The sequence below is a fragment of the Oncorhynchus keta genome, chromosome 26 (genome assembly GCF_023373465.1).
Source record: "Oncorhynchus keta strain PuntledgeMale-10-30-2019 chromosome 26, Oket_V2, whole genome shotgun sequence".
Classification (NCBI taxonomy): domain Eukaryota; kingdom Metazoa; phylum Chordata; class Actinopteri; order Salmoniformes; family Salmonidae; genus Oncorhynchus; species Oncorhynchus keta.
In genome coordinates this window covers 14,044,981-14,071,432 of record NC_068446.1, presented here as the reverse complement: position 1 = coordinate 14,071,432, position 26,452 = coordinate 14,044,981, and the positions used below count along the sequence as shown (strand labels likewise).

General features: G+C 39.9%; 1 protein-coding gene across 1 annotated transcript; it reads left to right on the top strand.

The window, feature by feature from the left end:
* The first annotated feature begins 4,123 nt into the window (after nt 1–4,123).
* Nucleotides 4,124–25,143, top strand: LOC127912251 (piggyBac transposable element-derived protein 4-like). Its single transcript, XM_052481163.1, has 5 exons — nt 4,124–4,182; nt 4,312–4,442; nt 4,578–4,763; nt 4,860–5,263; nt 25,018–25,143. The coding sequence occupies exons 1-5, from the start codon at nt 4,124–4,126 to the stop codon at nt 25,141–25,143; spliced, it is 906 nt and encodes a 301-aa protein (XP_052337123.1).
* The last annotated feature ends 1,309 nt before the right edge of the window (nt 25,144–26,452 follow it).

The following is a 26,452-nucleotide window of genomic DNA, read 5'->3' as shown; positions in this document are numbered from 1 at the left end:
AGTCCTCAACTAAATAGTACCCACAAAAATGATGTTTCTAAGTGACCCCAAGCTTTTGAACGGTAGTGTATATTTTAGTTGGCACACCTGTGTGATGTCCTTTATACGTTAATAAAAATATACTAAACTTGGTTTTGAGACTCGTTTTTTAAATCATAAGCTCTAAGTGTTGTTAGACTTTTTTAAATCATAAGCTCTAAGTGTTGTCTTGGTGAATAAAGTCTGCATGTTGTCAGATGTTTAAGATACAGTAGTAGTTAGTAGTTAGTAAAAATGAGAACAGAAAGAGATACTGTTTTGTAACCTATTAAAAACAGTGAAGAGGCAACTCCAGGATGCTGGCCTCCTAGGCAGTTTTCAGCTGTGCTAACATAATTGAAAAAGGGTATTCTTATAATCAATTATCCTTTTAAAATTATAAACTTGGATTAGATAATTGGAACACAGGAGGGATTGTTGCTGATAATGGGCCTATGTACGCCTATGTAGATATTCCATAAAAAATATGCCCGTTTCCAGCTACACTAGTCATTTACAACATTAACAATGTCTACACTGTATTTCTGATCAATTTGATGTTATTTTAATGGACAAAAAAAAAAATATTTCAAAAACAAAAAACAAAACTTTCTAAGTGACCCCAAACTTTTGAATGGTAGTGTATATCCCAGGCAAGACTGAAGAATAGGACAAATAGGCTGTTTAGATAGGTCAGTCTTGAGCTGCCTTTTTTTCACAATGTGAAAAGGATGTGACGTGATTGGTCAAAATACCAATTAGTGGAAAAAACATCATAATTGGGCTGCCTGTCTCAACACAGCCAAGGACAAGTAAATATACACTGAACAAAAATATAAAACACAACATTAAAGTATTGGTCCCATGTTTCATGAGCTAAAATAAGATTCAAGAATTGTTCCATATGCAGAAAAACGAGGAGCCAAGGATGAGGTAACCAAGGTATTTATTGAAACACAGGGGGAAGATGGGGTGCAGGCCAGGGGAAGCTTGGGCTGGTTGCAGAGCGGGCAGAATGAGCAGAGGTTACGATCTGGCAGGGCTGAGTATTTGTAGCGGTCTTGTAGCTGGTGGGGATCTGCTCTACCTCCAGCACACCTGTCTCCGCCCACACAATCACAAACACACACACAGAGAGGAAGAGGGAGAGAGCACTGGGGGAGTGGCGGCATGTTAGGGAGACACTGGAGGAGAAGTATAGGGCGCGGCAGGAGCAGATGTAACAGTTGTTGCCACAGAATTTAATGTTAATTTATCTACCATAAGCCGCCTCCAACGTTGTTTTGAGAATTTGGCAGTACATCTCACAACCGCAGACCACATATAACCATGCCAGCCCAGGACCAGCATCTGAGACCAGCCACCCGGACAGCTGATGAAACTGAGGAGTATTTCTGTCTGTAATAAAGTGTCTAATAAATATGTCCAACCATCCTCACAACTGCAGAGAATGGTGTCGTGTGGGCAAGTGGTTTGCTTATGTCCATGTTGTGAACAGAGTGCCCTGTGGTGGCGTGGGGTTATGGTAAGGGCAGGCATTAATTATGGACAATGAATACGATTGAATTTTATCGATGGCAATTTGAATGCAAAGAGATACCATGAAACGATCCTGAGGCCCATTGTCGTGCCATTCATCCTCCACCATCACCTCATGTTTCATCATGATAATGCACAGCCACATGTCACAAGGATCTTTATACAATTCCTGGAAGTTGAAAATGTCCCAGTTCTTCCATGGCCTTCATACTTACCAGACAGTTCACCCATGGAGCATGTTTAGGATGCTTTGGATCGACGTGTGCGACAGACTGTTCCAGTTCCCGACAATATCTGGTTTTCTGATCCACGCCCGTACCTTTTTTTAAAGGTACTGTGATCAACAGATCCATATCTGTATTCCCAGTCATGTCAAATCCATAGATTTGTCCCTAATTCCTTTTTCAATTATCTGATTTCCTTATATGAACTGTAACTCAGTAAAATCTTTGAAATTGTTACATGTTGCGTTTACAGTTTTGTTCAGTATAAGTCAGTTCTTGTGTTCCTAGTAGTTTCTATGAATTTGAGTGGTTACATAAAGTATATGTTAAATGTCGAGAAAGAAGTAAGGAGACTCTTGCTGTAATCAAAGGGAAGGTACCACTGAAGGCCTCAGTATTCAGGCAGGCAGCTTGAAGCTTGTGTGTTTCACCATCCAGGCCCTTGTCACAGCATGCAGTGGCCTGATAGGGAGATGACAAATACAACATGTACATTTCACCAGCAAAGCCGTGTTAGTATTTACTGCACGTTGCTGAAAAATCCAACCATTTTGTTAGTTTCATTGATATAAATGGGCAATTCAAATACAACTTCCAGTTCATAAGCATTGACTATAATACCTCCAGGGTCCTTTGGTGGTCTGGCAACATGCTGCTTTCTAGTGGTCTTACCTCTCCAGCTGAAATGCAATAACAAAACATGAATAACAATAATCCTTGTCAGTCAGTAACTTGGCTAACTAGGCTAATTAAACACTCATGTAAATATGCACATCAGCCAAATGATACCCAACCACCCTAATAGTCTAGCAGTGAAATTGTGAGGGGCATTTTTCTTGCAAACTTTTTCAGTCATTAATTCATAAATAAACAGGCAGTGGCATGAAGTAGTTTCACAAGTGTTCACAAGTCAGTAATAAAGTCTTCAAAATATAGCTTGAAATATCTAGAAACCTAGCTAACATAGCTACGCTGCAATGACGGTGTTGTGAGTTAGATAGCTAGCAATCTTTTCCCCCATCAGTTTCAATTTAGCTATCTAGCTGGATAATGGAATTTGTAATCAATCACATGTTTAACTAAATGACCAATATATACAATTTCCACTGTCATTTAAACCTGCCTGTTAAAGCTAAACAGTTGATAGTAAAGCTAGTATGAATGTCAAAGGCCAGTTAGCTAACGCAATAGCGGCTGTCAATGCAATGGCTGTTCTGGAGTTCGTCAGTGTCACGCCTGCTCCCGCTGCCCCTCCCTGGTGCTCGAAGGGGACAGGCTCCCCAGCATTATGTACTCCTGCCAACATCAGTACGCACACCTGCCCCCCCCTTGTCTTGTTACCTGTCTGTTCCGCATTAAATGTTCAACTTCCCGTACCAGTTTCTCATCACCATCGTCAGTTTTATCAGTCTGAAATATATAATTATATTTCACATGATAAGCGAACGACTGTAATGCCTTTTCACAACAAAAAATTGCACACAGACAAAATAGGCAATTACTTAAGAAGATCCATTTTAGTTTAATTGACCTCATCCTGTCTTGCTTGTGGGGAGCTACTTCCTGAGATTTGATTGATGGAACAATCCAGCCAATGGTTAGATAGTTGTGATTTTGGCAGAGGGAACTGATTGGTCATGATTAAAAGGTCCTGCCCCCAGTGCGCAAATCACATTTTCACTTATAAATCTCTTTTTACAATCTTACAAAGCTTGTTAATGTGACAACCGTGACAGAACCCCAGAGTGAGCGCGTATTTAACATCTACAAGTGTATTTTTTATATACAGTGTCGTGACTTTACTTTCTATAACCCTTGTGTTGTCTTAAGGGTAAAAAATGACCCCCACTATGTAGAACCACAGAGGGAAAAAAATCTCAATTATATTTTTTCAACTTGAAATTTGATGACTTTTCCTAGAGTGGCCCTGTTAGAAAAAGTGAAACATCGCCTTTGTTCATATTTCCATGAAAGCTGTACACCACCAGGGTACAAAGATTGTCTTATGGTCACACAATGAGAAATTGCGATTGTGTGCTACTGATTGAACTCAAAACTAAAATGTTATTGAGCATGTGCAGGACCTCCCCTCCATGACCCCACACATGACTCAAGTTCACAGACAATATTTTTAAAATCTGGCAAAATAAACAACATTTCAGACAAAATAAACATTTCTTGAAAGCATTGTTTACCTATGGGGAATGCAGTCAAAGGCTATAAAGGTGCGGCAGATAACAGTCCCCACAGTCTCTTTGCTGAAGACATGAGTGCATGTTTCAGTGCCCAATAAGATAACAAATTTGGAGGGTTTCCATAAATATGGAGACAACTGGAAAAGGATGGACGAGATTGATCTGCGTGCCTACATCGGGCTGCTAATCTTTGCGGGTGTCTACAGGTTGCGAGGCGAGGCTACATGGAGTTTCCTGGGATGCAGAGTGGAAGGGCGATTTTTCCATGCCTCGATGCCACTGAAAGCCTTTCACACTTTCTCAAGAATGCTATGATTTGATAACCGCGAGTCAAGACCTGCAAGACATGCGATAGACAAACTAGCGGCCATAAGAGAGGTCTGGGAGAAGTGGGTGGAGCGTCTGCCATACCGCTACAACCCTGGGCCTGAAGTAACAGTGGATGAGCAACTGGTTCTATTCAGAGGTACATCTGTATTTTCATGTATGTAATGTAAGTGATTTTCACAGTTAATTTTATTATGTATTGCTGTAATATCATTGATATATCTGATTGTTTTCTATGATACTAATTACTGATAGTAATCTCTTTTTTCAAAAGGTCGCTGTCCTTTCTGTCAGTATATGCCCAGTAAGCCAGCAAAGTATGGCATCAAGATATGGGTGGCCTGTGATGCACAATCCAGCTACGCTTGGAAGATGCAAGTCTACACAGGGAAGCCAACCAATGGAGGCGCAGAGAAGAACCAGGGGATAGGGGTTGTGACAGATGGACTGAGGGGTTACAATGTCACGTGTGACAATTTCTTCACCTCTTATGAACTCAGCCAGCAGTTCCTGAAGAGGAAGATCACCATGGTTGGCACAGTTAGAAAGAACAAACCTGAGCTCCCCTCTGCACTCCTCACAACAAGGGGGAGAGAGGCCTTCTCATCAAAGTTTGTCTTCACCCCCACCACCACTCTAGTTTATTACCTCCCAAAGAGGAACAAGTGTGTGTTCCTCCTGAGGACACTGCACAAAATGGCTGAGATCAGTGATCGGGAGGACATGAAGCCAGATATCATCCTGGACTACAACCACCTAAAAGCAGGAGTGGACAACCTGGACAAGGTGACTGGAAGCTGTAGGAGGATGACTGTCCACTGGCCCCTGGTCATCTTCCATAACATCATTGATGTGTCCTCATTCAATGTCTTTGTGATTTGGAACAAGACCAACCCTACCTGGATGCCTGATAAGCAGAACAAGAAGAGGGTGTTCCTAGAGCAGCTGGAAAAGGCACTTGTAAGACCACACATTCAAAGAACGGAGCACCTCCCCCGCACAGCAGCCTCTGCAGCGCTTGTGAAAGCTGTTCAGGGGGCTGAATCTTGTCCTGATCCACCTGAGGCTGCAGCTGGGTCAGGCTAGAGGAGGAGATGCCAATTCCCCCTCAAGAAGGACTGTAAAACAAATACTATGTGCTGCACATGTGAGAAATACATCTGCAAAGTCCATTTACACACATGTGCATACTGTCCTACATGTGCTAATTAGAGTTGATTGATTTATGTTTTTCCAGTTTTTGTTTTGTATCTATTATCTTATTTTATTCATTGTTGCTGCTTATACTCCTTGTGGGTGGGGGGAAATGCTCAACCTCTCTAGGGGGTCACATCCAGTGAAATTGCAGAGCGCCAAATTCAAAAACAGAAATACTCATGATAAAAATTAAGAAAACATACAAGTGTTATGCATCGGTTTAAATATTAACTTCTTGTTAATACAAACACGATGTCAGATTTCAAAAATGCTTTACGGTGAAAGCATTCCTTGCGATTATCTGAGAACAGCACCCAGCAGACAAATCATTACAAACAGTTACCAGTCAAGTAGAGGACTTACACAAGTCAAAATAGCGATAAAATGTATCACTTACCTTTGATGATCTTCATATGGTTGCACTCACAAGACTCCCATTTACTCAATAAATGTTCGTTGTGTTCGATAAATTCTCTCTTTTACATCCTTAAACCTCCGTTTTGTTCGCGCTTTTTGTTCAGTTATCAACAGGCTCAAAGGAAGTCAAAACAGGTAGACGGGAAATCTGAAAAGTATCAGTAAAGTTCGTAGAAACATGTCAAACGATGTTTATAGTCAATCCTCAAGTTGTTTTTAGTCATAATAATCAATGGTATTTCAACCGGACAAAAGTTTTGTTAATATAAAAGGAAAACCAGAAAGGAACGCTCTCAGTCACGAGCATGAAAAACCACTGTGACACTGCAGTGTCAGAGTGGTCTTACTCCCTCATTTTTCAGAATACAAGCCTGAAACAATTTCAAAAGACTGTTGACATCTAGTGGACGCCATAGGAAGTGCAATTTGAGCCATAAGTCAATGGAATCTGTATAGGCAGTCAATGGAAAACTACAAACATAAAAAAATCCCGCTTCTGGATTAATTTTTCTCAGGTTTTCGTCTGCCATATCAGTTCTGTTATACTCACAGACATTATTTTAACAGTTGGAAACGTTAGATTGTTTTCTATCCAAATCTACCAGCTTCTGGGCCTGAGTAATAGGCAGTTTACTTCGGGCACACTTTTTATCTGGAGGTGAAAATAGTGCCCCCTACCCTAATGAAGTTTTTTTTTATGTAGTTCAATTCCTCATTGGAGCGCCAGGTAGCCTAGTGGTTAGAGCATTGGAGGTTGCTAGATCAAATCCTCGACCTTACAAAAATATGTCGATCTGCCCCTACACAAGGCAGTTAGCCCAATGTTCCTAGGTCGTCATTGTAAATAAGCTTTTTTTCTAAACTGACTTGCACAGTTAAATAAAGGTTTAAAAAAATGCACAGTGTATAATAATATGTTGCCAAAAAACTTTGACTGTTATTGTTTCCCTTCAATAAAATACATTCAAAACTACTTTCTTAGGTTATACAAGTGCTATCTCTTGCTAAAATAAATATCTTTACACCTATTGAGTACCTTTAGCAATAACAATAATAATAATAAACCTCTACTTTAGCAAAGAAAACAATTATGACATGTGTGTTGAAATAAAAATGAGTGGTGTCCACTGATTAAATGCAGTCTTTCTGCATTTTGAGGAGGGAAAACCCAGATATTCAACCAGTTTGTGATAAATCACAGGCTGTTTCTTCATGCAAAATAGATTTGGGGTTTACAATTCAAGCTGCTTTATTTTAGGGGTTTAGTGAAGGAGGGTCATCTGATGACTGTTATTTATTTAATCCGCTATCTTTAATTGTTACCCAATGAAATAAATAATGTAACAACTAACTCATTAGGAATTTGGGGCACCACAAAAGAGGTTATTTAAAGAGTTACCATCTCCCGAAATAAACTCTATAAGATATATAGCTATAATGTCAATATATATTATATCTGTCACGCCCTGGTCGAAGTATTTTGTGTTTATCTTCATGTATTGGGTCAGGCCAGGGTGTTGCATGGGTTTTTGTATGTGGTGTGTGTATATTGGGATTGTAGCTAGTGGGGTGATCTAGCAAAGTCTTTGGCTGTCTGGAGTGGTTCTCAATCAGAGGCAGGTGTTTATCGTTGTCTCTGATTGGGAACCATATTTAGGCAGCCATATTCTTTGAGATTGTCGTGGGTGATTGTCCTTAGTGTCCTTGTTCCTGTCTATGTGTTAGTGTACACAAGTATAGGCTGTTTCGGTTTTCGTTACGTTTTTTGTTTTTTGTAGTGTTTGTATTTAGATTCGTGTTACGTTTGTTTATTAAAACATGGATCGCAATCTACACGCTGCATTTTGGTCCGACTCTCCTTCACACCAAGAGAACCATTACAATATCTCTGTCGGAACGAGTTCTCTTTAGGAAGTTTGTTGGTCTTTCAGCGACAAGCTGTATGGCTCTGGTTGTCCGAAAGGTGTCTCCCTTTCCCGTCTTCTACTGTTGTTCACTCTGGAAGATAGATAGCCAGCCGTGTCGACGGTTCCCATTGGTGATGAGGGTAGAAGGATAGTTTCACTTAGATGAGCTTTTCTAGATATTTGACTCAAGAAAGCTAATCAGCTGTCTCAGACATGGTCTGAGAGGGGAGTTTGTTTTCCCCCTCATGTTGTTATTTGGACATGAGCTGCAGCTCATCATCTCTCTGGTCAAAAGGAAAGTGAGTTTATTTCTTCACCTCGTGTTGAGGTTCAAAGTTCCAAGCATGTAGTTTCTGCCTCATATTTCCTGGTCTAATGTTAATCTCTGTTGGCAATCCTATTATACACTCTGGCCAAGTGGACGTCATTATTACATCATTATGACATGCTCCCTGACCGCACTCGGGGTGTGACTACTTGCTTCTACAAAGTTATGTAAAACTATTATCTCTCATGGCTCCTAAAATCACATTCCTATCTTAACAAAAAATACTTGGAGAATTTTTCATATTTCACACCCAACATTAAGTATGGAGACCTCATACCTGTAGTGTAAATACTTTTGAAGTTACAGTATTTTGTCCATACCATTTTAATGACATCACTAGAATAAAAACCAAGATGACATTAGTTTTCTATGGCTCTCAATTGACCATTCCCCATGTTCTTATGTTAGAAATATTGTTCCAGTATTCACTTATTGTAACGTGTTACAGGCAGACTACACCGCTTGCATCACATCTATATTATTCAATTATTCAATGATTGTACCCACACTGCTCATGCGCGCCAACGAGCGTCTGGTCGTAGAAGTCAGTTCTATTTGTGACGCTGAACGCAGTGCAAGTCCTGTCTCTCCCATCTCCATCATTGGTTTATAGAAGCAGGTACCCACGTGCCATTTCCTTATTGGTTATACCCACGTGGTTGACTGAAAGACGAATTAAGTCAGTAGCGGTAATGCACGTAATTTATGAATGTTGTCAATCGCAATATAAAGTCAAGAGAAGAAAAAGCCTAGAAGGAGGAGAGATGACTAGATACGATTTGGTTGACCATTTTATGTGTGGATTAATTGTCGGAGTAGAGGACCTTGTGCATTTCAGATAAAATAACAACTCAATGTTTATATCCCAGGACAAATTGGCTATCAACATCAAGCGAGCTAAATAGGACAAATTAGCTAGCAAGTGCAAAACTGTTAACATAGGACATTCCTTTCGCCCAATACAGAATGGGAAAAGAGAATCCTCTTCTACTTCAATTTACAACAGGGCGTGAGGTGTCAAATCCCACACACCAGTTCCCTCCTCCCCTCTCCTGTGGGTGAGAGAAGGTCTGGTTACTGTCAGGCATTGCCAAGCTGATCTGACTCAACAGCAGCATATCCATACTTGTAAATGACCTTGTAATTATTCAGAAAATTAAATATTCTTGCAAATCTTATTGAATGTATTCAAATGGCAAGTTACAAGTTTGAGACCTGAAGTTACATGCTTGCTAAATTAAATTACACATTTGTGAATCAAACTTGCAACCACAAATCTCAACGTGCGACCAAGAAATTCAAAATAAAGATTCAAATTGTTCTGTCATCATTATAATCGCATATAAAGCCCATTTAAAATATAAATGTAATCAAATGTTATTGGTCACGTACAGAAGCATCTCAAGGTCCTGGAGTGGCCCAGCCAGTCTCCAAACCTGAACCCAATAGAAAATCTTTGGAGGGAGCTGAAAGTCCGTATTGCGCAGCGACAGCCGCGAAACCTGAAGGATCTGGAGAAGGTCTGTATGGAGGAGTGGGCCAAAATCCCTGCTGCAGTGTGTGCAAACCTGGTCAAGAACTACAGGAAACATATGATCTCTGTAATTGCAAACAAAGGTTTCTGTACCAAATATTAAGTTATGCTTTTCTGATGTCTCAAATACTTATATCATGCAATAAAATGCTAATGAATTACTTTAAAATCCTACAATGTGATTTTCTAGATTTTTGTTTTAGATTCCGTCTCTCACAGTTGAAGTGTACCTATGATTAAAAAAATTACAGACCTCTACATGCTTTGTAAGTAGGAAAACCTGCAAAATCGGCAGTGTATCAAATACTTGTTCTCCCCACTGTATATGAAGTGGGTAAAACAGATTTGTAAACATTATTAAAGTGACCAGTGTTCATGACTATGTACATAGGGAAAGATTCTCTAAGGCGCAGGGTAGAGTACCGGGTGGTGTCCGGCTGGCAACAGTGACCAAAGTTAAAGGCAAGGTTCTGGGCAGGGGCAGGCTGATGGCCTGGATAATGAAGCTATTTATCAGTCTCCCGGGACCAGATATGATGCACCTGAATTCTTAGAAAAAAGGTTTTGAAAAGGGTTATTTGCAGAGGGATATGGTTCTAACAAGATCAGTTTTGATCAGAAGAACCCTTTTTTGAAGACACGGGTTCTTTGTAAGGCAAAGGGTTCTACCTAGAACCGTTAACATCCTAAGAACCATTTTGAGAAGAAAGGTTTTTTTGATGATTCTTTGGAAGGCAAGAGCGATTCTTTGAAAATCAAGAAGGGTTCTTCATATAACAATACATAATATAATATTTCCAAGATGCTCTATTGCAGGGAGATTTTCAGAATAGTTTGTTTTACTGTATTATCTACATTGATTGGTTAATATATTTGATGCTACACAAAGATTTCTAAACAAAACCAATCTGCTGGATTTATTGCACCCATTACGGTTGTTCCAGATGAGATGATTGAGGTAGTTTCAATATTCAATCTTTCCGAGCCTGGCAGTCATTCTGAATGCAAGTTGCGGGCGATTAACAATCCCACTTGTTGGATATACTCTGGCTGGATTCCAATAGGAATTACACATGACTTTGCAGGCCTGTAAAAAAAAAGGAGATTCCTAAAACCTTTAAAGAAAGGCTTTATTATATACACTACATAACCAAAAGTATACGGACACCTGCTCGTCAAACATCACATTCCAAATTCATGTGCATTAATATGGAGGTGGTCCAGCCTTTGTTGCTATATACAGAATCCACTCTTCTAGGAAGGCTTTTCAACTAGATTTTGGAACATTGCTGCGAGGACGTGCTTCCGTTCAGCCACAAGAACATTAGTGAGGTCAGACACTGATGTTGGGCGATTAGGCCTGGCTCGCAGTCGGCGTTCTAATTAATCCCAAAGGTGTTCAATGGAGTTGAGGTCAGGGCTCTGTGCAGGCCAGTCAAGTTCTTCCACACCTATCTAAAACTTTTATTAAAATGTATATAAATCCAAATTAAACAACAGTTGGACAGATCTTATAGTCTTCTTAGACTCAACAACCCAATAATGTATATTTGATACTGTTAAAACATTCACACTGAGAGAAGCACAAGGAATGGATGGTTTCCCATAGAATTCGATTCAACATTTTGGGACAAATTATTCCCCCTATTTACACAAATGACAACACACAGTCAATTCAGTACTTCCATGTATCAAACAGTTATTTCAGATATTTTAAAACAAGGAAAATCTGATAAATCCCCTGCTGATTATAGACCCATAATTTTAATAAATTGTGACAATAAAATGGCAAAAGTGTTACCAGGAGCTCCCAAGAGCCCCCGAGTGGTGCAGCGGTCTAAGAAACTGCCTCTCAGAGCTTAGGGCGTCACTACATACTCCCTGGTTCGATTCCAGGCTGTATAACAACCGGCCGTGATTGCTAGTCCCATAGGGCGGCGCACAATTGGCCCAGCCTTGTCTGGGTTTGGCCGGTGTAGGCCGTCATTGTAAATAAGAATTAGTTCTTAACTGACTTGCCTAGGTTAAATAAAAATCAATAAAATACATTTTATTAAAAATAGAAACTTACAAACAAATACAAGACCATGTTTCATTTTAATACAATACACAAGAAAACAAGATATGGATTTATCAATAACGGCTGTTGATGCCGAAAAGGCTTTTGATTGTCTTTTGATCGCCTTTTCTCTTCAAAACTTTGGAATCATTCAACTTTGCAGTTGAAATAATATGTTTAATAAAAATGTTGTAAAGCAAAAATATACACAAATAATACATTATCTTATGAAATGGCTTTAGAAAGGGGCAGAAGACAAGGATGTCCCCTCCCCCATCCTGTTTGCACTGGCCATTGACCCACTTTCAGAAACAATTAGACAGGTATCAGTATTGCTAAACATGAATATCAACTAAACTCATTTGCAGATGATCTCCTGATACACCTGACCAATACTGAAAACTCAGTGCCCCCTTTGCAAAAAAATAATTCTAAAAACTCTATAATTATTGTTGAAAAAACTCAATAATGTCAATAGGAAAAAGAATAACTCACAATCTACAGCAATCCTTTAAGTGGACCACAGATGGCCGATATTAAAGGCTAACAACAACAATAAAAACATCCTATGAAGAGGGACACACAAACTGACGATACCACTGGTTTCTCTTGTCTGATGTGATTTGTGGGCGTGTCAACAAGTGTAATTGCATTTCAGCTTGACCAAGCCTTTGTTCCTCTTCCATTAAGTGATTGGGGAGATAGCACTAAGGATCATAAGCCATGCAGTGAGCTGTAGGGCTGGATATGAAGGAGAGGCATTGTCACTGTGGCACTGTGAAGGTAGGGATGGTACTGTCCCTCCATTGTTGTGCTTCCATATGCATACTTCTCTAAGTCCATTACTAGGCCATCCAGCTTAATCGACTGAATTAGAGTATGTGTGTGTGGAGGGGTCTGCGCGCGGGTGTTTGTGTGTCTGTGTATTTGTGCGTGTGATTAGAGTAGGGGGAGGTTGGAGGATAGTGATGCTCTTGTACTACTTCTAAATTAGTCACATTATTGCCTGTCTCTAAGGGATATACAAAGGAGAAACAAGCAACACTTGTAATTATTGGTTTATATACTTAATTACAATGTTACACTAGGCACAGGCAATCATGCTATATGTTTTTCAAAAAAGGTTTTGGCATAAATCCCTATCAAGTGCCCATTGATGTGTAGGTGTCTGATGTAAGCACCGATGAGTCATACATAACCAAACATTCATAATCAAAAATGTTATGATATTAAATAGGATAGTAACACAACATACAAGGACAAGACCAGAAATAGAATTATCAGTGTATTGGTTTCCACCTACAGTGCTATGTACAGTACTAGTCAAAAGTTTGGACACACCTACTAATTCCAGATGTGTGCAAAGCTGTAATTAAGGCAATGGGTCGCTACTTTGAAGAATCTCAAATATATAAAGTATATTTTGATTTGATTAACACTTTTTTTCATTACTACATGATTCCATATGTGTTATTTCATAGTTTTGATGTCTTCACTATTATTCTACAACGTACAATGAAAAACGCTCGAATGAGTAGGTGTGTCAAACTTTTGACTGGTACTGTATATTGTGAGTTTTTTTTATGCCTTTTGTGTTTTCATGTACAGTATCTCCTCAATTACTTTAACCAACAGAGTTTTGCTCTAAGAGGGGAAGCTTGGTGTTGTAACAACCCTTGAGAGGCACCATACAATGTAAGCCATGGGGGAGGAGTTATTGTGCTTATTTACCAGCCTAACAGCATCAAAGCAATATGCTCTCTTCCTTGTCTCCTCTTATTTATCCTGAGCTTTTCTCCTTCAAAAACAGCAGGATCAGAAATAGCCCAGCTTGACAACAAAAAAATAAACCAAGCAGCGTTGAATAATTTTGCACCGCCAGAGTAGGACAAGGTTATTAAAACTCCACACAGTGTGTAACAGATATTATATTCCCCAGCCAGCCCATTATCAGCATCAAAACCTCATCCTGTCAAGTTGTTTCAATGAGTTAGCCTTCAACCCATTGATGCTTATGTCAAATGGTCATACTTCCAGCAGAATTTGCAGTGCCAATGGAAAAAGATGAGTGTCAACAAATTGAAGTTTATATCAACATATGGAAGTCATTACAGTCAATTGGAAAAGATAAGTGTCACAGGAATTAGGTTTATGTTATTACATTGCATTCAATGGGAAAAGATGAGTTTCAAAGGGTTGATTCCTATGTCAATATATTGCAGTCAATGGAAAAAAATGTGTCACAGTATTGATGCTTATTTCAATGTGTTGTATTCAATGGCAAAAAATGAGTGTCAACCAATTTACGCTCATGTCAATACATTGCATTCAATGGAAAAAGATGTCAACGAATTGACACTTATGTCAATACATTGCAGTCAATGGGAAAGATTAGCTTCCAACACTTGATGCTTCTGCCAATAGATTGCATTCAATGGAAAAAGATGAGTGTTACAAGGTTGATGCTTATGTCAATACATTGCAGTCAATGGGAAAGATTAGGTTCCAACACTTGATGTTTCTGCCAATAGATTGCATTCAATGGGAAAAGGAAAGTGTCACAGGATTCATTGCTAAATATACTAGGTGATACATTTGTTCCAGTCTATGAAAGAGTACAACTCGTGTGGAGCGGTGCATCGTGCTTTTGCTCCGTCTCTCCTCCAAGGTTGGCTTTTATTAAAGGGACCTGGACACTAACAACACAAAATCTTTGGGGAAAAACTGAAAGAACTGACCAGACTGTAATGGCTTCAATTGATTTCTTTCACCAACACGAATTTGACGATGGAGCATTTTTTGATGTTCTATTAGCTACATGGTGACATTCAACCATACATGGTTCAACCTGAATATAGTGAAGAGGATTCGAAACAAAGAGTTTGATTTTTCTAGAAGCTCAGCTACAGCCAATGCCAGCACCAAGTGGGAAGATCACAAATACGTTGGATAGCTAAGTATAAGTTATTTTCATGCAAGCCACCTAGCTAGCTAGCTAACTTTAGTTGATCTACTGAATCCCATATCGTGTATCGCTGGCTAACATTCTACTGTGTTACATTTTTCAATTTGCTAACTTAGATAGCTAACTAGTTAATTTAGAGAAACAACTACCGGTAGCCATAACTATGACTAAAAAGAGAAGAGGTTTTAAAATCAGAGATCTATTGTATCTCTTTTGTAAAAACCTCTTCTCTTTTTAGTAGTAGGTATGGCTACTAAACAGCATGCTACAAAGTTACAACCAGCCACCTAAAGCTAGGTTTACCAGCAAACATTAGCAAATGACCGGAGTTGGCTAGCTAGTTAGCCTGGCGCCTCCTAACTTGCTATGTGCGAGGTCTCACGTTTGTAACTTGCTGGCAAATATAGTATAAAAAAAAGTATAACATCAGCAACTGTAAATAATGTACTAAGTAGCTAAGTAACATAATTGACAAGGGTTGACATTGGTTATGATTATGACAGTGAAATTATTAGGTTACTTGTTAGATATTACTGCATGAAACATAAAACTTGATTTGATTACAATCTCATCATACTTCCTAGGCATGACGCAACATACGATTCCAAACAGGTGTAAATAACAATATTTGGCTATCCAGCAAGCTTGGTAGCTAATTTTACACTGTAGAAAAACAATCCAACAATTTACTGTTGTAAATCTCTAAAACTGACAAGCTGGTTTTATTCGAAAAATGTTTACCTAAGCATGCCTGATAGACATGGCTGTAGCTAGATACGGTCTCTGGGACAGAAACAAGCAACCACAAATCAGCAAGGGACACGGTCTGCTCACTATACAAAAGTTGAGGGTTATGCCATATTTCTTTTTATGCGGCTAGATATTGTTCTAAATGAAATATCTGTGCTTGTGCACGTTCAGTTAGCCTACCCTAATGTTGATATTATGCTGTATAATGGAGTATAATATATATATATATTTTTTTTTGTAGTGTAGACAGTACTGTGTGGTGCCTGGGCTTCTTCCTAGAGTGGATTCTAGATGGAGAGAAACACAATCATTTTACCTGCATGTGTCATTGTAGCAGAACTGTATCCAGTGAACTGTGTCCCTCTCAATGGATTGGACATCATTCTGGATTTCAAGCAGTAGATCTCTCAAGAGGAGCTGAATGACAGTTGGATCATGACAAAACCCCTCCCATAGTTTTCTGATCAACAGATGTCTGCACTTTAAACCTCAGACACTCTCTAAATCACTCTTTAACTTTACTACACTTATCATACTGTATTTGTTACTGTATCTCTAAAGTTAGTCGGAAATTCTCTGTGCTACACCAAACAGTACTTATCCTGTAACTCCCAGTAATGGAAACCAACACATTTGGTTTAATCACATTATGTGATGTAAAAATCATTTGCTACAGTTCTCTGCACTTTACTACACCTGAGACACACTCAGACACACTGAACTGTACTACACTGTTCATACTGTATTTTGTTTTGTTATGTTTACCATATAATATTCTTGTTGAATACTCAGTTAATTTTTCAGTTAGCATTAAATAATGTACACTAACTTGTATTTTAGATTTTGACAAATAAACATTCTTTGGATACAGTAGCAAGAAAAAGTATGTGAACCCTTTGGAAATACCTGGTTGTATGCATAAATTGGTCATAAAATCTGATCTGATCTCATCTAGGTCACAACAATAGACAAACACAATATGCTTAAACTAATGGAACATGCTAACATCTCTATCAAAGAATGAACAAAAAAACATGTTTACTCTGCTGAAGGTAGCTATCAGATTAGCAGTGACTACCATGGCATAGGCAAAATTGATTGACAGTTTGTTTCCAAAAGATACAAAAACACAAAAGTGGCACAGTGGTCTAAAGCTCTGCATCTCAGTGCTAGAGGTGTCACTACATCCCCTGGTTCAATCCCGGGCTGTATCACAACCAACGGTAATCGGGAGTCCCATAGGGCGGTGCACAATTGGCAGCATCGTTCGGGTTAGGGGAGGGTTTGGCTGGGGTAGGTCGTCATTGTAAAATAAGAAGTTAACTGACTTGCCTGGTAAAATAAAAATGTTGATTTTAGCTGATGACTTTCAGCGTTCAATACAGGACTGAAATGTTAGCTAGCTAGATAACATACCTAGTCCAGCTAGGCTAGCTAATGTTATGTTAGGTTGTGAGTGACCCAGAGTTGATGCTTATACCTTCCAGTTAATGGGAAAGATGAGCATCAACCAATTGACACTTATGTCAATACATTGCATCCAACTGGAGTTTGTTAAAGCAGATGGTTATACACCATAGAGTTGTGCTCGGGTGTGACTCAAGGATACATTTTAGGGCCCCTGTTGTTTATTGTCTATCAAATCAAATCACATTTTATTGGTCACATACACATGGTTAGCAGATGTTTTTGCGAGTGTAGCGAGATGCTTATGCTTCTAGATCCGACAGTGCAGCAGTATCTAATAGGTCATATCTAACATTTCCACAACAAAACCGAATACACACAATCTAGTGAAGGAATGGGATGAGAATATATAAGTATAGAATATATGGATGTGCAGTGACAGAGTGGCTAAGATGCAATAGATAGTAAAGAATAGATAGTGAAAGATATAGTATACAGTATATACATATCAGATGAGTAATGTGAGATATTCAAACATTCTTAAAGTGACATTATTAAAGTGACTAGTGTTCCATTTATTACAGTGGCCAATGATATCAAGTCTGTAGGTAGGCAGCCGCCTCTCTGTGCTAGTGGTGGCTATTTAACAATCTGATGGCCTTGAGATAAAAGCTGTTTTTCAATCTCTCTGTCCCAGCTTTGATACACCTGTACTGACCTCGCTTCTCGATGGAAGTGGGGTGAACAGGTAGTGGCTCAGGTGGTTATTGTCCTTGATCTTTTTTGCCTTCCTGTGACATCGGGTGTTGTAGATGTCCTGGAGGGCAGGTAGTTTGCCCCCGGTGATGCGTTGTGCAGACCGCACCATCCTCTGGAGAGTTCTGCAGTTGCGGGCGGTGCAGTTACCGTCCCAGGTGGTGATACAGCTCAGCAGGATGCTCTCAATTGTACACCTGTAAAAGTTAGTGAGGATTAGTGAGGGTTTTCCGTGACAAACCAAGTTTTCCTGGCACCACACTCCGAGGGCCCTCACCACTAACCAAACCTACCACTGTAGTGTCATCTGCAAACTTGATGATTGAGTTAGAGGCGTGCATGGCCATGCAGTCGTGGGTGAACAGGGAGTACAAGAGAGGGCTGAGAACGCACCCTTGTGGGGCCCCAGTGTTGAGGATCAGCGAAGTGGAGATGTTGTTTCCTACCTTCACCACCTAGGGGCGACGCGTCAGAATGATGAGTTTGGAGGGCACTATGGTGTTGAATGCTGAGCTGTAGTCAATGAACAGTATTCTTATATAGGTATTCCTCTTGTCCAGATGGTATAGGGCAGTGTGCAGTGTGATGGCTATTGCATCGTCTGTGGACCTATTGGGGCGGTAAGCAAATTGAAGTGGGTCTAGGGTAACAGGTAGGGTGAAGGTGATATGATCCTTGACTAGTCTCTCAAAGCACTTCATGATTATTTCAACAACATTGGGAGACATATTGAGACAGCTGATGTACATATTTTATGCGGATGACACTGTTCTCTATTCAAGTGGCAGCAGTCTGACTTTGGCAAAAAAAAAACATGCAATTACTACCTTGGAAGGACATTATATAGAGCAAGTCAAAACATACAAATATTTGGGAGTTTTGGTGAATGAGACGTTGAGCTTCACCCATGTAGAACATTTTGTCAGGAAACTCAAGCTGCGTATTGGGTTTTATTACCGGCACAAAGCTTATTTTGTTTATTAGAAAATAGTTGATTTGTTGCACTTTTCTCCCAGTGTTATGTGCAAGCCTCAAGCGCTACACTGAAGGCTATTGCACCTGTGTATCATACAGTCCTTCATTTTGTCACCAATCAGAGACGTCTAAGTCACCATTGTAATCTCGACAGTGATGTCGGGTGGGCATCACTACCAACACTGGTACATTCTTATTTATAAACACAGAAATGGTCAGATCTCAAACTTGTTTCATGCTAACAGTCCCAAAATTAGAACTGAACATGGAAAACGTTCCTTTAATTACCCAGCCCCCCTGGTTTTGGAATTCCCTCCAACCCAACCTAAAACTGATGTCCCTGGAGGATTTCAAAGGATAAATAGATGAACAGGTTGTTGAGAGATGTAGTTGTTTCTAGTTGTCACCCGATGTCACTGCCCACTGGGCACAGACATCAGTTCAACATCTTTTGATTTACTTTTGGTTCACATGAATCCAAACATTTCACCCGGTCATTGGATTTAGGTTCAAATTTGGGTGAAATTCCCTTAATTTGATTGTTTTGCAAATCAAATCTGTTTTGCACGTTGATTCAACATCATCACATTTAATTTTTTGTTTGAAATGATGTGGAAACAACGTTGATTCCACCAGTTTTGGTCCAGTGGGATGTTTCTGATGCCTTATGTAAGGGAAGCATGTTGTTTTACTTCACACACACCACACACATGCCTGCATGCACACATACACATCCACTGTTTGTTTGCTGTTGTATTTGTGCTGATGCCAGTGTCTTTTGTCTGTGTTGTCCATTTCGTTTTACATTGTATTTTTTGTTTTGTTTTATCCCAGCTCCCATGCACACAGTAGGCATTTTGCATCTTTCCAGGCTGTTATTGTATGCAATAATTTGTTCTCACATTTTGTTTAGAATTTCAGTTACGGCTAATAACTTCAAAAGTAGCTGGTATCTGAAATCCTTTAATATTTGAATTGTTGTCAATCTTTATGAAGTAGGATATACAGTTGAAATCGGAAGTTTACATACACTTAGGTTGGAGTCACTAAAACTCGTTTTTCAAACACTCCACAATTTCCTTTTAACAAACTATAGTTTTGGCAAGCCGGTTAGGACATCTACTTTGTGCATGACACAGGTAATTTCTCCAACAATTGTTTACAGATAGATTATTTCACTTATAATTCACTGGATCACAATTCCAGTGGGTCAGAAGTTTACATGCACTAAGTTGACTGTGCCTTTAAACAGCTTGGAAAATTCCAGAAAATGATGTTATGGCTTTAGAAGCTTCTGATAGGCTAATTGACATTGATTGAGTCAATTGGAGGTGTACCTGTGGATGTATTTCAAGGCCTACCTTCAAACTCAGTGCCTCTTTACTTGACATCATGGGAAAATCTAAAGAAATCAGCCAAGACCTCAGAAAAATAATTGTAGATCTCCACATGTCTTTTTCATCCTTGGGAGCAATTTCCAAACAACTGAAGGTACCTCGTTCATCTGTACAAACAATAGTATGCAAGTATAAACACCATAGGACCACGCAGCCGTCATATCGCTCAGGAAGGAGATGCATTCTGTCTCCTAGAGATTAATGTACTTTTGTGCGAAAAGTGCAAATCAATCCCAGAACAACAGCAAAGGACCTTGTGTAGATGCTGCAAGGAAACAGGTACAAAGTATCTATATCCACAGTAAAACGAGTCCTATATTGACATAACCTGAAAGGCTGCTTAGCAAGGAAGAAGCCACTTCTCCAAAATCGCCATAAAAAAAGCCAGACTATGGTTTGCAACTGTACATGGTCTGATGAAACAAAAATAGAACTCTTTGGCCGTAATGACCATTGTTATGTTTGGAGGAAAAAGGGGGAGAGCTTGCAAGCTGAAGTACACCATCCCAACCGTGAAGCACGGAGGTGACAGTATCATTTTGTGGGGGTGCTTTGCTGCAGGAGGGACTGGTGCACTTCACAAAATAGATGGCATCATGAGGCAGGAAAATTATGTGGATATATTGAAGCAAATTCTCAAGACATCAGTTAAAGGATGTTAAAGCTTGATCGCAAATGGGTCTTCCAAATGGACAATGACCCCAAGCATACTTCCAAAGTGGTGGCAAAATGGCTGAAGGACAACAAAGTCAAATCAAATTTTATTTGTCACATACACATGGTTAGCAGATGTTAATGCGAGTGTAGCGAAATGCTTGTGCTTCTAGTTCCGACAATGCAGTAATAACCAACAAGTAATCTAACTAACATTCCAAAACTACTGTCTTATACACAGTGTAAGGGGATAAAGAATATGTACATAAGGATATATGAATGAGTGATGGTACAGAGCAGCATAGGCAAGATACAGTAGATGGTATCGAGTACAGTATATACATGAGATGAGTATGTAAACAAAGTGGCATAGTTAAAGTGGCTAGTGATACATGTATTACATAAGGATGCAGTCGATGATATAGAGTACAGTATATACGTATGCATATGAGATGAATAACGTAGGGTAAGTAACATTATAAGGTAGCATTGTTTAAAGTGGCTAGTGATATATTTACATCATTCCCATCAATTCCCATTATTAAAGTGGCTGGTGTGTTGGTAGCGGCCACTCAATGTTAGTGGTGGCTGTTTAACAGTCTGATGGCCTTGAGATAGAAGCTGTTTTTCAGTCTCTCGGTCCCAGCTTTGATGCACCTGTACTGACCTCGCCTTCTGGATGATAGCGGAGTGAACAGGCAGTGGTTCGGGTGGTTGATGTCCTTGATGATCTTTATGACCTTCCTGTAACATCGGGTGGTGTAGGTGTCCTGGAGGGCAGGTAGTTTGCCCCCGGTGATGCGTTGTGCAGACCTCACTACCCTCTGGAGAGCCTTACGGTTGAGGGCGGAGCAGTTGCCGTACCAGGCGGTGATACAGCCCGCCAGGATGCTCTCGATTGTGCATCTGTAGAAGTCTGTGAGTGCTTTTGGTGACAAGCCAAATTTCTTCAGCCTCCTGAGGTTGAAGAGGCGCTGCTGCACCTTCTTCACGATGCTGTCTGTGTGAGTGGACCAATTCAGTTTGTCTGTGATGTGTATGCCGAGGAACTTAAAACTTGCTACCCTCTCCACTACTGTTCCATCGATGTGGATAGGGGGGTGTTCCCTCTGCTGTTTCCTGAAGTCCACAATCATCTCCTTAGTTTTGTTGACGTTGAGTGTGAGGTTATTTTCCTGACACCACACTCCGAGGGTCCTCACCTCCTCCCTGTAGGCCGTCTCGTTGTTGTTGGTAATCAAGCCTACCACTGTTGTGTCGTCCCCAAACTTGATGATTGAGTTGGAGGCGTGCGTGGCCACGCAGTCGTGGGTGAACAGGGAGTACAGGAGAGGGCTCAGAACGCACCCAAAGTCAAGGTATTGGAGTGGCCATCACAATGCCCTGACCTCAGTTCTATCGAAAACTTGTGGCAGAACTGAAAAAGTGTGTGCGAGCAAGGAGGCCTACAAACCTGACTCAGTTACACCAGCTCTGTCAGGAGGAATGTGCCAAAATTCTCCCAACTTTTTGTGGGAAGCTTGTGGAAGGCTACCCAAAACATTTGACCCAAGTTAAACAATTTAAAGGCAATGCTACCAAATACTAATTGATTGTATGTTAATTTCTGACCCACTGGGAATGTGATGAAAGAAATATAAGATGAAATAAATCATTCTCTCTACTATTATTCTGACATTTCACATTCTTGACATAAAGTGGTGATCCTAACTGACCTAAGACAGGGACTTTTTACTCGGATTAAATGTCAGGAATTGTGAAAAACTGAGTTTAAATGTATTTGCCTAAGGTGCATGCAAACTTCCAACTTCAACTGTATACCCGGATTATGAAGGGCACAGATTGACAAGGCAATGTGCAACTAACAGACTATGGAGAAATAGTCAGAACTATGTAGAAATAATTAGGCCCAGGCTACACCTTGTTCTTTACCCTAGTTCGACAGTAAACAAAATAACATCAATCATGCAAGATCAGGTAGACAGCAGTCTACACAATAAGCAGCAAACACATCCACATCAATTCAATATTGCTTTCTGTAGTCGAGCACATCAAGGAACTGAATCCTATGTGCCTGTTTGGTTATAGTTCATCCTTTAATCTAATATAGACTACATTTGCCATTTAAAAACACATTACAGGGGAAGAACACTATACAAAGCCTATCCAACAAACAGATATATTGTCTCATGGAGTAAAAGGTCATTAATCATGCGCAATCATGCAATGGACACATTTTGAAATGTCCAAAGAACAGAGAGAATCTAATCTGAATGAACATCTATATATAAAAATATTGTCGAAAATAATGTTATATGGTTTATAATCTGGAAAAAATGGTCTTTCAACTGTCTAAATTGTCTTTCAAACCTTTTCCCCCTCAGGAGACTGAAAATATTTGGCATGGTTCCCCAGATCCTCAAAAAGTTCTACAGCTGCACCATCGAGAGTATTCTAAACGGTGGCATCACCGCCTGTTATGGCAACTGCTCGGCATCTGACCATAAGGTGCTACAGAGGCTGGTGTGTATGGCCCATTACATCACTGGGGCCAAGCTTCGTGCATTCCAGGACCTAAATAATAGGCAGTGTCAGAGGAAAGCACATAAAATTGTCAAAGACTCCAGTCACCCAAGTTATAGACTGTTTTCTCTGCTATGGTAAGGCAAGCGCTACCAGAGTGCCAAGTTACATAGCCTCATTATTGTTATTCTTATTGTGTTACTTTTTATTATAATTTTTTATTTTAGTCTCTTTGGTAAATATTTTCTTAACTCTTCTTGAACTACACTGTTGGTTAAGGGCTTGTAAGTAAGCATTTCACGATAAGGTCTAATAATGCACGTGACAAATAAAGTTTGATTTGATTTCAAATTCAGTGCAAATTTTTATCTGTCTGCCTGCCTGCCTGCCTGCCTCCAGAGCTGCTTGTCTGTCTGTCTGCCTTTGTGTCTGCCTGCCTGCCTGCCTGCCTGCCTGCCTGCCTGCCTGCCTGCCTGCCTGCCTGCCTGCCTGCCTGCCTGCCTGTCTATCTGCCTGTCTGTCTGTCTGTCTGTCTGTCTGTCTGTCTGTCTGTCTGTCTGTCTGTCTGTCTGTCTGACTGCCTGCGTCTGTCTGTGGATATTTCTGTCTGTATGTACCCCTGTCTGTCTGTCTGTCTGCAGTCTGCCTGTCTGCCGGCGTCTGTCTGTCTGTATGTCTGTGATGTCTGGATGTCTGTCTGGCTGTATGTCCCTCTGTCTGTTTGTGAGTGTATATGTATGTTTGTCTGTTTGTCTTTTTGTCTGACTGTGTCTGAGTCTTTCACCAATTTACCCATTGCGGCTGTGGACTTACGCATCAATGCACTTGATGCATATCAATATGTCAATATCCTGTCTGTGGAGGTGGGAGAGAGATGAGAGTAGGAAAGTAGGAAAGAGTAGGAAAAGAAGGAGGGAGAGAGAATGGAGGGGATGGAGGGAGTGAAGGTTGTAGGGGGAGAGAGAGGAGGGACGGGAGAGAGAGAGTCAACAGACAGAGGTGGGACAGAGGAAGGAGAGGGAGAGATTATTAAAGAGGAAGAAGGGGAATTAGAGAATAGAGAGAGAGCAAGAGAGAGCTATGTCTTTATTTCTGTCTGTGAGTTTATAGGTATGTCTGTCTGTAAGTCTTTCATCAATTTACCGATTGCAGCCTTATCACCATATTTTCCCATTGACTACAAAGTATTGACGTACAAATCGATTTGTTGATACTCATCTTTTCCCATTGAGTTGAAATGTATTGAGATAAGCGTTAATTAGTTGAGACTCCTCTTTTCTGATTGACTGCAAATGTATTGACATAAGCATCAATTGGTTGATTCTCATCTTTGCCCATTGACTACAATGTATTGGCATGTGTCAGTTGGTTGAAGCTCATCTATTCCAATTGACTGGAATGTATTGACATAACCATCAATTGGTTGACACTCATCTTTTCCATTCAATGCAAGAGTGTGCAAAGCTGTCATCAAGGCGAAGGTGGCTACTTTGAAGAATCTCAAATATAATAAATATTTTGATTTGTTTAACACTTTTTTGGTTACTACACGATTCCATATGTATTGTTTCATAGTTTTGATGTTTTCACTATTGTTCTACAATGTAGAAAATAGTAAAAAAAATAAAGAAAAACTCTGGAATGCGTAGGTGTATCCTACTCATTACTACACGATTCCTTATGTATTGTTTCATAGTTTTGATGTCTTCACTATTATTCTATAATGTAGAAAATTGTACAAAAATAAATAATAATAAGTAGGCGTGTCCAAACTTTTGACTGGTACTGTATACAAAACAACACATATAAATGTGTCTTCTTTGACAATCTATCATTGATCATCAGAAACAGATTCCACATGTCCCCTCTAAGCTGCACACACTCACCTCCAGGACTGCCACACAGAAGAAATACCAGGCCAGAGAACACACAGAGAACAAGAGACACAGAGAAGAGATTGAACTCCACTGAGTTCGCCCCATTAGCTTTCATTATACTGCATAGATCAAATATTTCTTTTGTGATTTTTTTTGTGATTGAATCAACCAGCAGCCCCTTTTCAATACAACAAACCAAAAACAAATCCAACTTTCGAAGAGTCTGTGATTTTGTTATAGGCAGAGCCAGAGCTCAATGGAGTAGAATATATGGGGTAGCCCATGAGCAGTCTTTCAATCACTTGCAAGTGAATGCGCTTTGCACTTTTCAGATCAGTTCAGATCAGAGCACAAAGCCATGCATGTGCACATTGTTGATATTCTTTCTTTAGCAAGTTATTAGCCTTGTTTTTAGATAAGTATAGTTCAGCAATTTTTTATTTTATCTTTCTAGGCAAGTCAGTTAAGAACAAATTCTTATTTTCAATGACAGCCTAGGAACAGTGCCTGTTCAGGGGCAGAACAACAGATTTGTACCTTGTCAGCTCGGGGATTTGAACTTGCAACCTTTCGGTTACTAGTCCAATGCTTTAACCACTAGGCTACCCTGCCGCCCCAGCAATGGGGAGTAACTTCTTCCTACGAGAGCACAAAACGTTTAGGCCACATTTCAAGCTGTTTTTGAAGAGCCAGTTTCTCACCATATTTGCCCATAGACTGCAATGTATTGACATAAGCATCGATTGGTCTAAGCTCATCTTTTCCCATTAACTGGAATGTATTGACATAAGCATCAATTGGTTGACACCCATCTTTTCCCCTCAAATACAATGTATTGACATAAGTGTACAACACTGACACATACTGTATTTTTTCCCCGTTGACTGCAATGTTGCCCCAGCATGGGTCAGTGATATATCCCACATGTTGTGAGCAATTGTTCTAAACTGTTGGGTTACATGCTCATCAAACCAGACGTGCACGTGCAACCGTGTGCGCCATCGCGCACGTTGATTTTGTTGAAATATCAAAACAAACTCTGAACCAATTATATTAATTTGGGGAAAGGTCAAAAAGCATTATACATTTATGGCAATTTAGCTAGCTAGCTTTCTGTTGCTGGCTAATTTGTCCTGGGATATAAACATTAGGTTGTTACTTTACCTGAACTGCACAAGGTCCGCTACTCCAACAATTAATCCACAGATAAAACTGTAAATCTTCTTTCAGGCTTCTTTTTCTTCTTTGGACTTTATATGACGGTTGGCAACCAACTTTACGGTGCATTACTACAACTGACTGGAGTGAGGACCTCAGTTAATCTTTCAATCACCCACGTGGGTATATGCTCCTAAAAACAAATGAGGAGATGGGAGAGGCTGGACTTGCAACTCGTTGAGCGT